Source organism: Triturus cristatus, chromosome 12 (assembly GCF_964204655.1).
Source record: "Triturus cristatus chromosome 12, aTriCri1.1, whole genome shotgun sequence".
Classification (NCBI taxonomy): Eukaryota; Metazoa; Chordata; class Amphibia; order Caudata; family Salamandridae; genus Triturus; species Triturus cristatus.
Genome location: NC_140595.1, coordinates 826,826,986 through 826,841,306, shown reverse-complemented (window position 1 = coordinate 826,841,306; position 14,321 = coordinate 826,826,986). Strand labels below are relative to the sequence as shown.

General features: G+C 47.7%; 1 protein-coding gene across 1 annotated transcript in view; it reads right to left on the bottom strand.

Moving 5' to 3' along the window:
• The window catches only part of TSC22D4 (TSC22 domain family member 4), a 451,830-nt gene that overhangs the window by 253,470 nt on the left and 184,039 nt on the right, over positions 1 to 14,321 (bottom strand). The window contains exon 3 of the mRNA XM_085639106.1: positions 3,970 to 4,139. Coding sequence (XP_085495232.1) covers positions 3,970 to 4,139 — 170 coding nt within the window. The remainder of the gene's footprint in view (positions 1 to 3,969; positions 4,140 to 14,321) is intronic.

The following is a 14,321-nucleotide window of genomic DNA, read 5'->3' as shown; positions in this document are numbered from 1 at the left end:
AAGCTGTGCTCCCTGCCTTCTAGCACTCTGTGCCTTCCCTTCCCTCTCCACCGGAAGCTGTGCTCCCTGCCTTCAAGCACTCTCTGTGCCTTCCCTTCCCTCTCCACCGGAAGCTGTGCTCCCTGCCTTCAAGCACTCTCTGTGCCTTCCCTTTCCTCTCCACCGGAAGCTGTGCTCATTGCCTTCTAGCACTCTCTGGGCCATCCCTTCCCTCTCCACGGCAGCGGTGCTCCCTGCCTTCTAGCACTCTCTGTGCCTTCCCTTCCCTCTCCACCGGAAGCTGTGCCCCCTGCCTTCTAGCAGTCAATGTGCCTTCCCTTCCCTCTCAACCGGAAGCTGTGCTCCCTGCCTTGCAGCACTCTATGTGCCTTCCCTTCCCTCTCCACCGGAAGCTGTGCTCCCTGCCTTCCAGCACTCTCTGTGCCTTCCCTTCCATCTCCACCGGAAGCTGTGCTCCCTGCCTTCCAGCACTCTCTGTGCCTTCCCTTCCCTCTCCACCGGAAGCTATGCTCCCTCCCTTCCAGCACTCTCTGTGCCTTCCCTTCCCTCTCCACCGGAAGCTGTGCTCCCTGCCTTCCAGCACTCTCGGTGCCTTCCCCTCCCTCTCGGAAGCTGTGCTCCCTGCCTTCCTGCACTCTCTGTGCCTCCCCTTCCCTCTCCACTGGAAGCTGTGCTCCGTGCCTTCCAGCACTCTCTGTGCATTCCCTCCCCTCTCCCCTCTCCACCGGAAGCTGTGCTCCCTGCCTTCTAGCACTCCATGTGCCTTCCCTTCCCTCTACACCGGAAGCTGTGCTCCCTGCCTTCTAGCACTCTCTGTGCCTTCCCTCTCTACCGGAAGCTATGCTCCCTCCCTTCCAGCACTCTCTGTGTCTTCCCTTCCCTCTCCACCGGAAGCTGTGCTCCCTGCCCTCCAGCACTCTTGGACAGGCTCTCAGAGAGCTCGTGTGTTTTGTTACCCACTGCTGCGACGTCATAGCAGTGAATTACTGAATTTAGAATTAAGTCGCTCACACTAATGGGTCTCCGTCTGAGCTAAACAACGTAAGTGTGTCCAATCCTATGACACTAGTAATAAAGCGAGTAGGATATGCAGGATATGCAGCATGCTTGTGAGGAGGCAACCAGGCCACAAAACTCTAAAGCCGGCCCTCGGTCACAAAGCGCTCTTTTTAGGTCTCACCTACGCAGCACGCATGCGCTGCATAGGCAAAAAGACCTTTTGCAATCGCTTCGGCATTTCAGCCGAAAACGTGCACGCGTTCCATTGCCTTCAATGGCAACGCGTGCACGTGTGGCGATTGCCTTGCGGGAGCGAGCTTAACACCATATGTTTGTAATTAACTTACAAACACATGGTGCCCCTGGCTCGCTCCCGCAAGGGAAACGCTTTGTGTGCTGTTGCACTCCCCCCCAACCCTCCCACTTTTAGAGCGAGGCACGCTCGCGCTTGTTAGTAGTTTGTAATGTCTGAGGGATGCTAAGGTCTTCGTGCCTCTCTCTTTTTCCTGTGTTTGCACTCTTTTCGATCAGTGGATGTCCTGCACTCCTTCATCTAAACGCAAGTAGTTTTAATGTTCCAAATTATAAATAAGTTTTCCTGCACGCAAGCGTCCTATGCCCGAAAAGAGAGAGGTATTTTAGGTTGCAAAACAGCTCCCAAGCGTAACGATGACATCACAGAAAGTGTCATTACATGACCTTTCAAAACGTGACATCAAATGAAATGACCATGTTCATCCAGTGCAACAGAAGAAATCACAGAGGCGACCACATAGAAACATATCTGCCTTTGCAGACTATGTGGGGTCCAACGTGGCTTGTCTTTTCCTAGCCCCATTTCTCACTTGTGTGTCAGCATAACTTACCATATCCTTTCCAGCCTGCTTATGAGTCGCAGAGCCAACAGGGTATCCAGCTTTATCCTCCCTAACACCGGTACAATGCACGCATGCAGCGCCACTATCGATATTTGTGTGCACATTAAAAAGTAAGGAGAAAGGAAAGATTCATGGGCAGAAAGGAGACAGCGATACTAAGTACAAAGGGAAGAAAGTTAGGAAGGATGAAACAAAATTAGGAAAGATTAAAATGAAGGGGCTGTAAGAAGAGCGAACAGAAGGTGGTGAGAATGGAACAAGGTGAAAGTAAGGACGAGAAAGGGATGAAAGATGACGGAGAGAGGATTAGAATACCTATAAACCTTTCAAGACACAAATGAGGATGACATTAGTGTGACATGGTTAACTCCTTTGGAGGGCTGGCGATATTGGGGGTTGTAGGCAGTGACAGTTCACACTTATAGGCGTTGGGGCTCTGCCACTCGAGTTTTCTGCCCCTCATTAGTATACCAATGGTGAATAATGGAGTATTTGTCACTTTTGGTATAATAAAAAAACATCCAACCCAATCAAGAGTTGAGCAGCAGCCTCAGAATGTGAATATTTCTGATTGCCGGTCATCAGGCAGATTGTCTAATCCGGTGAAGTCTCTGTCCTGGTCACAGAGGTCCAGTTCACCTAGGAGCCACCCTACTGTGACGTGCTGCAAACCCATCCGTACATGTAGCAATGGGCTCTTTAGGCTTAAGCTCTGTACTGCCTGGGGCTAGCCACCAGTAACAAGAATAAGGGCAACGCAATTACCCATTGTGAGCTTGGGTAACAATATAAACTGAGGTAAATAAATAACAAGGGGATAATTTACAATAGTCAATTATCTATTATTCATAGGTCTTTGCAAAAAGAAATACAGAGTCAAACTGTAGAATATTTAGTGTTAAATCTGAATATTAAGATGGTGTACAATCAGATAAGAATTTTGTTAATGAGTTTTAGAAGTCATTTGGACAACGTTAGAAAACAAGCATTGGCATAGCCAATAGGTCTCGCTTTTGTGACCTTATAAGTATTTAGTTATGCAGCACAATATCCTTGGTGCAACAACATCAACCGTTGCATGGCTAAACACTTATAAGGTCGCAAAGGCGAGACCTATTGGCTATGCCAATGCTTGTTTTTTAGGTCTCGCCTGACCCAGCGCATGCGCTGGTCTGGCGAGACTTATTGAGAGGGCTCCAAAAAGTGCTACCAGGCCAGCCTAGAACAATAGTGCATGTGCGCGGGCGCGCGCGCCATGATTACTTTCGCTTTCGCGGCCGCACGGCCGCTTTGATGTTTGATCGCGATCACTTTCGCGGCCGCACGGCCGCTTGGCATAGCCAATAGGTCTCGCTTTTGGGACCTTATAAGTATTTAGTTATGCAACTGTTGCATGGCTAAACACTTAAGGTCCCAAAGGCGAGACCTATTGGCTATGCCAATGCTTTTTTTTGTTTTTGTTGGAGATCTGCAAACTTCATCCAAAAATTCCCCCTGCCTCTAGTGATGCTCCATGCAGGCACCGTTACGTCCATGCAAAATGCATACATGGTAAAAAAAAAAAAAAAAGTATAGTGTCTGAAAAACTATACTAGAAATATTTTACAGTAAACCATGCTTTGTGTGAAATGCATAAGATTTTGCAGTGACAGTCGGGTGACCCCCTCATGTTGCGTCATTATTGAGACTGACTCCAGTCCTGACATTTTTATCAACAAATCATTGATTTCAGGTGTGTTCCTCGAAGCAGTTCAATGCAATCAAAACAAGACTACAACACCAGAATACATTAGGCTATCACACAAAAGTCCATGCCAGTAAACAGTGCCCGTAATGACCGGATCTGGAGTATTATGAAACATATATACAAGGCGGGCAGATTTCAGAAACCCACAAATCAGCATTTTCCAAGAAGTGCGGCTGAAACATCACAAATTAAATGTAATATTTAAAGCCCCCCCCCCCCCCCCCCCCCATAACTGGAGTGGCAGGAGCCGGCGCATCCTGGTAAACCAGAACAGGAAGTTCCTCCCACCTCCCTCCAGCAGGTTAGACACCATGTGCACGGCCAGGACCCCGCCTTGCCACCTACCTCTCGTCGTCGCTGTCCGGTGATGCGCTCATGGAGAACATGGAGCGGGCCAGGCCGAGGCGGACTGAGTGCATGCCGAGGGGATCTGAGATAGCGCTGCTGGGGCTGCTTTCCCGAAACCTCCGCCTGGATGGGGAGGGCGACCGCGAGTGGGAATGTCGTGGCGGGGCCTAAAGAAAGGGGTGGCAGGAAGAGGGGAAAAAGAGAAAAATATTGGTTATTGTCCATCCCTGGTTAAACAAGCTGTTGATCTCAGTCATTAGCCCAATGGGGAATAAATGTAAATATCAGACAGTAAGGGGTCATTGAATCACAAAAACCGAGTGCCCTGACCACCTGTGACCACCCTAGGAGGCTCTGGCATGAAGGCCAGCAGGGGAAACATCCACTTGCAAGAGGCCTCACCACATGTTGAGGAGGGTCCTTGCTCCCCAAGCTGGCTAGTTTCTCTGCACACCAAAGACTGCGAACGTGACCTCCAATGCTTTCCTACTACCTCCTGAGCGCGTCCTATACTGCTCAGTTGCTTCCTAGCTAGATTTCTACTCTAGAATTTCTAGATTATTCCAGGGACATCCTTCCATTATAGAAAGAAGCCTGATGGGGTGCCTTGGCCAACAACTGGAGACTAGGTCAACACCGGACTTGAATGACCTTCTCACGGACAGAGGAGAACAGACGCTTGCAGTGGCCTGCCAACCAGAGAGTGGATACTGTTTGTTCCCACAAAGTGAGCGAGAGAACCCCTCAAACCAAGGTGAGAGGGTCATCCAAACCAAATCACAATTACTCCTCTTAGAAATGGTAAACTTTCCCTACTGCTCAGATCATTCCACCAGACACCCCTCACATTCACACCTCATACTAAAAAATAGGGCAAAGTTAAATACAACAAATAAATATATCTGACTTTAATCACACCCTCTATAATAAAAATATAAAAATATAAATGATGTATTTAATCAGTAAAATAAGGTAGATCCTAATCAGAAACAATATTCTGTCTTTAGATGCACATATATCAAAGAATGCCACTATGTAGCCATGATTCCTAATTGATAACATATAAAGACACCCAGTGCCTATAGATTGTGTTTACAAATTTCGCTGATGCGATTCAGTGGAGTTGTTGAATAAATAGCACCTTCTTCAGGACTATCACATATGTGAATCCTCCATACATAAAACAGAGCAGATTCATATATATCTCATAATAAAGTTGATCATATATATATTACATACTGTCGGTTGCCAGTAGGTAGTTATAGTTAGGACCTTGTTTCCATTCAAAAAGTGTTTGCCAATATCTTTGGTGCTGTTTGACGAATCTTCGCGAAATTTTTAAAACTAATGGCCCACTCACTTCAGCTGCTGTGTTGAAAGTTTCGGGGTGATTCGTCAAGTGGGGGCCGGAAAAAGGGGGGTCCCAAAACGCGTTTTCTCCATGTTCATTTCCATAGGGAACTTTAGACAAAGCTACAGCCCGAACTGCTGAACGGAACTACACCAAATTTGGTAAAAATATAGCTCTTGGTTCAAAAGCACTCTAAATGGTGTATATCTGTTCAGCAGTTCCTGAGAAATGTAAACATTTCTCAGATATACAAATATGCTAGTGGAGGATCCCCTTCACCTCCCAATCTCGAGCCTGCGATCTGATTGGCTGCCAACAGTTCCAACCAGGAAGTGTTGGCAGCCATCTTGTGACTCGGGTGAACCGAGTCACAAGGAAAAAGGTTCACAACATCACAAATAAAGAAAAGGGGGCAGGGTAGAAACACCCTGACCCCCTAGGCCTGCTCAGTGGGTCCCACAGGGACCCCGAAGGACCAAAAAAGCATTGTTTAATTTATTTTTAGCGGGATTCGGGCTGGGTGTGCAAATCCAGCTGAAAATTTTTTAAAAACAAAGCATGGGCACCCACGCTTCATTTTCTTTAAGCCCCCGGGTGGGCCAGGTCCCGGGGGAATTCATCTAAACAGATGTGGGGGCCCGTGAGGGCCCCCGCAGCCCTGGGGCCCACCACCTCCCCAGGGCTATTTCGGTAAATGCAGGGGGACTACCTCCCCGGAGCTACACTGAAACGATCCCTGGGGGGGCTCCAGCCCCCCACAGATCCCCGGGTCCGCCACCTCCCCGGGCTCAAGTGTTGTAATGCCGGGGGCAATGTGCCACCCTCTGCCCTGGGGACCACCACCTCCCCGGGCAAGATTTCAACATGCATGGGGGGGCTCCAGCCCCCCCTTGCAGCCCCGAGGACCGCCACCTCCCCAGGGTACCAAATAAATAAAGGCAGGGGTCCATTCCAGGCCCCCGGCCCCAGGCACCAGAGGGAGCAGAGGGAGCTGCATGTTAGCAGCTCCCTCTGCCCAAAAGCAATTCCGGCTTCCGCAGGAGACGGGGAGCCGGCAGGGACCGCGGGGCCTTGGGGTTCCCCCGTGGTCCTTAAGGACATGGCCATGCCCCAGGGGATGGGGTCCCCACGGCAATATCGGCCGCAGGATGGGGGTCCACTCAGCCCCCCTCCAAAAATAAAAAATAAAGGGCAGGCTCCAGGGGATGGGGTCCCCGGTGCCGTAAATGGCCCGGGTTGTGGAGCCGCACAGGCCTCCCTTCTCATTTTTATTTATTTTAAAAAAGAGAGGATGTGGCCATACCCCGGGGGATGGGGTCCCCAGGGCAATATTGGCCTCAGGAGGGGGGCCACGTAGCCTCCCTCCAAAAATTCTGAATTAAATAACGTAAAGAGCAGCCCTCGGGGGATGCGGTCCCCGGGGCCAAAATTGGCCCAGGGAAGGGTGGCAAAGCGGCCCCCCTTCCTTAAAAAAATATAAAAAATAGCCCAGCCCTGGGGAATGGGGTCACCGGTGCAGAAATCGGCCTCGGGAGGGGTGCCGAGCAGCCCCCTTCCTATTTTTTTTTTTTTTATGGGCCAGGGCCCCAAAAAGTCTCAAGGGAAGGGGGGTCACACAGCCCACCTTCCTAAAATAGGATTTCGCCCGAGGTGGGGGGTGGAGTCCCCTCGATGCTGAGGGTCCTTAAGGGCCAACTAGCCCACCTGTTACCTTCAGTAAGCCCCACACGGTGGGATTAATGAGAGGTGGTTGGAGGCCACACCCCTTTTTACACCACTCTGCAAACGCGTCTCTTGGTGCACTGCTGGTGGGGCGATGAGGTCCCCTTGTGTCCAGAGGACCTGAGGACTAAAGTAGACTTCATTCCCCAAGCAGAAGTGCACCAGGAGGCGCGTTTGCAGAGTGGTGTACAAAGGGAGGTGGCCTCTGACCACCTCTCAGCAGTCTAGCTGTGTGGGGCTCACTGGAGGTAACAGAAGGGCTAGTTGGCCCCCAGGGACTCTCAAAAGGCAAGGGGACTTCATCCTCCAACCAAGAGCGCGCCAGGAGGCGCATTTGCAGAGTGGTGGAGAAAGGGGGCATGGCCTGCGACCACCTCTCAGCAATCCTGCTGTATAGGGCTTACTGGTGGTAACAGGTAGGCTAGATGGCACCTAATGACCCCCAATAGCAAAGAAGACTTCATTCCCCCAACCAAGAACGAGCCAGGAAGCATGTTTGCAGAGTGGTGGACAAAGGGGGCATGGCCTGGTAGAATTCAGCAAACCTGGTGTGCGGGACTTACTGGCGGTAATAGGAGGGGTAGTTGGCCCCCAAGGACTTCCTTGGGGACCAACTGCCTCTCCTGTTACCTCCAGTAAGTTCCACGCAGTGGGATTGCTAAGAGGTTTTTGGAGGCCACGTCCCCTTTCTCTACCGCTCTGCAAACGCGCCTCCTGGCGCAGTGCTGGTTGGGGGATGAAGTCCATTTTACTCCTGAGGGACCTTGCGGGCCTAGAAGCCCTCCTGGTACCTCCTGTATGTCCTACGCAGCGGTGGTTGGAGTCCCAGCCCCCTTTTCCACCAGTCTGCAAATGTGACTGCTAGTTAAAAAAACATAGAAATTCACTGAAAAAACCATAGGTTTCAGGGACGTTCTAGTTAGAAATTAGCATTTAAAAAAACGTAGAAATTCACGGAAAAAAACAGGTTACAGGGACGTTATAGTTAGGCTGACATTTCACTCATACAAAACCAGAGAAATTCAGCTGTTACTGTTAGATGAGCTAACTATAACTCGTGCCCCAGCAATGCACTGCTTATGACCTCACATATTACATCACTCATGACATGGTCAGTGACATTACTGATGAAATCATGGATGACATCTCAAATGACATCACTGATGACATCAGTGTGACATCATCCAGTGAATGTGAGTGTTTCTTAAAAGTTTATGAGTGTTAAATATATATAGCAAGGAGTATTGTTGAATCAGGGGATGTATGAGTGAGAGTATGGATGACTCAATGGGTGTGTGACTGACTGTATAAGTGAGTGATTAGGTGTCTCAGTGAATGTATAGGTGAGTGACTGGTTGTATGAATGTGTGCATCTGTCTGTCAGTTAATGTCTAAGTGGGTGTATAAGTATTTTAGTGGGTATGTGAATGGCGTAATGGGTGATTGATTGGTTGCGTGACTATGTCTATGGTTGTCTGGGTGTCTGTGTTTGTGGGTGAGGAGATGTGTGACTGCCTGTATGGATCAGTGAGTGGGTGAATTAGTGGCTGTATGGGGTACTGTTGCGTGTGTGAAAAGATGTATGGGTGAGTGAGTGCCTGTATGACTGTGTCGGTGATTGAGTGCATGTGTCAGTATGGGTGAGTAACCGAGTATGTGGAAGGCAGTATATGTGAGTGACAGGGTATACGAGTGACTGTATGTGTGAGTGAGTGAATGTGTGAGTGGCTACATGGATGAGTGCATGCTTCTATCAGTGACTGTATAGCCGAGTGAGAATGTGTTACTATTTTTATGAGTAAGTGGGTGTGTAACTGTTTGGGTGAGTAAATGGCTGAATGATTGACTGAATGGATGAGTGTCTAGGTGTGAGTAGTTCTATGGGTGACTCACTCAGTGTGCGAGCGCCTGTATGGCTGTATGAGTGGATATGTCAATGGCTGTATTAGTGAGTGAGTGGGTCTATGAGTGGCAGTATAGGTGAGTGAGTGGATGTGTGTGTAGATCTATGAATCAGTGAGTGGGTGTGTAAGTACTGGTATGGCTCTGTGGATAGATTTGTGAATGGTTGTGTGGACATGGCAATGGGTGTATAAAAGATTCTACAGGGGTGCGAGTGGGTGCGTCAGAGATGCTATGGATGATGTCATCACTGATATCATCAGTGATATCATTTGAGATGTCACTGACAATGTCATGAGGGATGTAATATGTGAGGTCATAAGCAGTGCATTGCGGGGGCGCGAGTTATAGTTAGCCCAGCTTACTATAACTGCTGAATTTCACAAGTTTGGTACGAGTGAAATGTCAACCTAACTATAACGTCCCTCTAACCTAAGTTTTTTTCCATAAATTTCTAAGGTTTATTAAATGCTAATTCCTAACTATAACGTCCCTGGAACCTGTGGTTTTTCAGTGAATATATATATATATATATATATATATATATATTCACTGAAAAAACCATAGGTTTCACACATGTTATAGTTAGCGGAAATTTTACTGATAAAAAAACAATGAAATTCCCCCGTTATAGTTAGTGCAGGCAACTATAACTCACGCGACCGCAATCCTCTGCTGATGCTAATACTGTATTTAGACACTTATTTGCCCATGTCTTCTTCCATACATTTTTAGCTATACATATATTACAAATATTTTTTTTTCATAAAGACACATATGTCATCAGCAGAAGATTGCGGTCGCGTGAGTTATAGTTGCCTGCACTAACTATAACGGGGGAATTTCATTGGTTTTTTATCAGTAAAATTTCCGCTAACTATAACATGTGTGAAACCTATGGTTTTTTCAGTGAATTTGCAAGGTTTTTTAAATGCTAATTCCTAACTATAACGTGTGTGAAACCTATGGTTTTTTCAGTGAATTTGTACGGTTTTTTAAATGCTAAGTTACTTTACGCCATTCGTGGCGTGCGCGCCCACTTAACGCAGTTCGTTCCGTGCGCGCACGGTGCGCTTCGCGCACCGCGCGCCCACTTTACGCAGTTAGTGCCGTGCACGCACGGTGGGCACGCGGTGCGCTACGCGCACCGCGTGCCCACGTTACGCTAGATGGGCCATGTACGCACGATGCGCTTCGCGCACCGTGCGCACATGGAGGACATATGATACACTTCGTTTTGAAAGGTAATATTTTAATTTTTCGCACCACATATAAGCCATGCACAAATGGTGCCCTTCGGGCACCATTTGCACACGGGGTGGGGTGAGTGTGGATATATTTTTTTTTTATATATTTTTTTACCGTACGCGTACGGTAAGCGTAATCGGCGAAATTAGCGAAAAAATAAAAATTCCGTTTTTGGCCTTGTGGGATCTTTGGGGACTCCCTCAACATGGCTAGGTGTTTTGGAGCTGTCCAAACAGCCCCTTTACATGTTTTTGGTCTTTGTATTTTAATCATCACTCTCAGTGCGAGAGAGAAAATGGCGGCCGCCGCTTCCTGGTTTCGGCCGATTCAAATGTTTACTAAGATCTAAGAGCCAATCAGAATCGCGCTCGCGCACGCCACCGTACGCGTACGGTAAGCGTACCGTAAGCGCACCGTAAGCTGGCTCAGATATATATATTGATTTAAAGGCTATTTTCTCAGAATCTACTGAACAGATTTACACCAAACCTACAAAAGGCACTTCCTTGACCTGAGGACTACCTCTCTGCCAAATTTCTAGTAATTCTGTTCAGCCATTCGAGCTGTAGCTGTGTCTAAAGGTCCTATGGAAAAATGCATGGGAAAAATGTGTTTTGGGACCCCCCTTTTATCTCAGCCCCCGCTTGACGAATCCCCCCGAGACTTTCAGGGTAGGAGCGGAGCGTAGCGCCCCACCTATTTTGAAAAATTCGCTAGGATTCGTCGACCGGCGCCAAAGTTATTCAAAATAGAATGTTGCGGATTTCCTATGGAAACGTGGTCCTAACTATAACTACCTACTGGCGACCGCCAGTAGGTAATATATATATATATATATATATATATATATATATATATATTGTAAAAAAAAAAAAGAATCACTCGTTGCCGATCACAATGGGACCATCACAGCTCCACTGTGTTCAAAGTCCAGGGCAGGGGCCTCCGTTTCACGTATCACTATGTAAATGAATATTATTGACTTCTTCAGTATAACCATGCCAGGGAATAATTTCAGCACTTGCTAAGCAGCCCTGAGGCACACAGGAAGTCAGCGGTGAAGGCAACCATAGTGCATCGAGAAAGAAAACTGTTCTCAACTCCAGTTAGGAACTTTTGAGTCTATTCGTTGCAAAAAAAGTCACCTTTTTAAGAATGGCTAACTTTAAAACTGCGTTTAGTGGTTTGTCTAAGTTGTGCACTCGTTTACTTACTCTCACAATAATATTTGGGGTTCTTGTCTATTCCTGGTGCTCTCTCTCAACAGAAGGAGTTTGATCAAGTCTGACTACATCCTTCTGATAATGCCAAGATAAGAAACTGTCTCCAAGCCCCTGGTCCCACAGGAGCAGTGTGGCTGGACCCTTTCATAGCTCATGTATGATCCTCAGTAAAAGGGAGTCGGGTCTCAGGTGAGTGATACTGTTCCTGATCTCATGGGGCAAGCGCGGTGGACAAATATTTGTCCCTCACCCAGAGATGCTTCATCTGGTCTACCCCCTTAGATTTACTCCAATGCCTGGGTTCAAGGGCCCTCTAATGGGATGGCATGTGGCAAGCAGATTGCCCGTCACCCCCTTGACCAGAGGGTTTCTGGGCGTGCACAACCCAAGAGCATCTCTCGTTTCAAGAAGACACCAACCCCTGGGTGAGCACCGCCTGTACATGTAGATTCACTGAGGGTGCAGAACCTCAATTTAACAGGTATAACCTACAGCTCCCCTGAAGTCTGGAGGCAGCAGAAGCCCTAACGTTTATTTTATTTACTTATTTAGAAAGCTTATATAGCACAACAGCTACTCAACACGGGGCTTCTTAGCACATTAGCAACAGATAAGGTAACCCAAGTCCATCTACATCACAACAGGCGCATTTTCAACTGTCTGCGAAAGGTTATCAGTGAAGGGCCGGGTCTCGGGTGTTCCGGTAGAGTATTCCAAAGTTCAGGGCCCCTATAGGTTCGCGAAGGAGCGACCACCCATGCTAAACATGCCTCCAGGCTTCGGCCCCACCCAGAGTCACCTCCTTCAATGGCCCCAGCACAGGGCTCTGGACTGGTACAGGCTGCAGGCTTCCCTTGGAGTTTCAATACGTTTATCCCAAAAGTAAACAAAGGTGTTGACGTAGAACATACCATACTTTAGGTTCCATTGCTAGATACCTGTGCACGAATCTAGAAGCTGGACCACGGCCTGGGGCTTCATTAAACTGCAGGATGCGCGCGCATGCGCCCGCTGACCTATCAGTCCTTCTAATTTTATAAAACTCGCTTTGGTAAGTTGTGGATTTAAAATCCGGATGAGCAGGCTCGGTGGGTTTCTCTGACAGTTTGAGAAAACATGCAGCCAGGGCGATATTTTTAACCCATGACATGTTAGCAGCATCGTTCTGGGCATGCGGTATGTGAAGACAGCCAGACTGTTGTGGGGGTCTCCTGATCAGAGCCCCCCCCCGTTCCAGGTCAGAGGCTGGCGGTCAGCCGGTGCCCATAAGTACGACTGCTCCTAACTTTAGGCCTGCTGCTACAGACTGGTGGACCCAGAGAGCTTCCTAAGGGGTCTTCCGGAGGTCTCCATAAGAAACCTCAGTTCTTGCGGGTGCAGCTGGATTGTGGGGGGCCCCCTCTGGCCTCATAACTAGTTTCAGCGAAACCCTGTGCCTTGGTCAAGTCTTCTGCAGCATTTTAGAAGCAAAAAACTGGACATCCAGTGAGTTCCCTGTCTGTCATCATCAAATCGTTGCCCACCTCTCTGGGTTAGCTGCCAGCACCCCAATTCTTAGAATAATATAACAAATTAGAGAAGCAACGTCCTACTGAATTAATACATTTATGTGTTTCAATTAATAAACATTGTTACAAAACCAGAGAGTGATGGTACTAAAATGAACACATTATTAATTACCACATTTTGCTTCTAAAAAGGCTTTTAAAAAAAGTGAATGAGCCGTCACTGTGACTTCTTAAGTCACGGCCCTCCTTTTAAAATATTTTGAAGCAGGCGTGCAAATGTTGCAAGCCTGGCCAGTTGCATTGGAGTTTTTAAGTTAAAAAGAAGCTCCGTTGCCTCTTTGCGAGTGCGGGTGCCATATTTAAAAAAAAGAGGTTTTATTAAAGTGCGGCGGGCATTTATCATACTTCGGCAGACGCAGAGGAAATGAGCCAAGGATTCGAAATTTGATTTACACAATCTGCAGGCAGTGATTATCTCGAGGCATTTCCAATGTGTGTTTATGTCTTTTATTGAAAGCGACATTAGCCGGAAATTTAAAATTAGCTTTAAAATCGGTTTATTCAGTGCTCTGTTTAAGTAAGGCTGGCATGATTTGTCCCTGTAGACATTAACTAGTGCCTGGGTGTTGCTTTCACAGGTTTCTACGAGTCGGATGTCATCTTGCCAGGATAAATGTCTAATTTGGTCCTTTGAAACTTTTTTTAGGATCCCGGGTTGATGTGTAAACGTGCTCTAGATTGTCGTGGCGTACTGTTAATTACACAAATTATTCCATAAGTCCAAAACAATAAGGCTTCAGATGTCCTGAGCTAAATTCGCTCAAATTCAATCTCTTATTGCTCTCCCAAATTTTCTTCTGAAATTACAGCCAAAACATCCAACGTGTTTCGCTCATACACCACGAGCTTCATCAGGGCTTAGCACAAGTCTTCAAACCAGCAATCTGTGGTCATCGGAGTGTTTGATCCGTATCACGATAGCCGGACACATTCTCAGAGGAAGTTTACTTTCTGTTAAGTGTATATAGCAATGCCGTGTACAGCGTATTGGCCATATATCCCTATTTGGCGGTATGGTTGTATTTCCCACTCTTGGGACGACCCTTAACCTTCCCCCACCTCTTGCCACCTCTGTTCAGGGCTCTGAAGAACCATTGCTCCCAGTGGAGACTGTACCTACTGCACAACAGACTACAAACATGGCAGCCACCTCAAACACAAAGAACTACAAATAGGGCCTCATCAGTTTCTCTCTCCTTGCACATGCTTAGTAGGAGGTACTCTCACTTCTGCATGTGCCCCTTTCTCAGTGCTTTAAATGGGCCGGTACTCACCGGTACTGAGTACCGGCACTTCTTACATTTATCGCTCAGAGTACCGGCACTTCTCTACTGC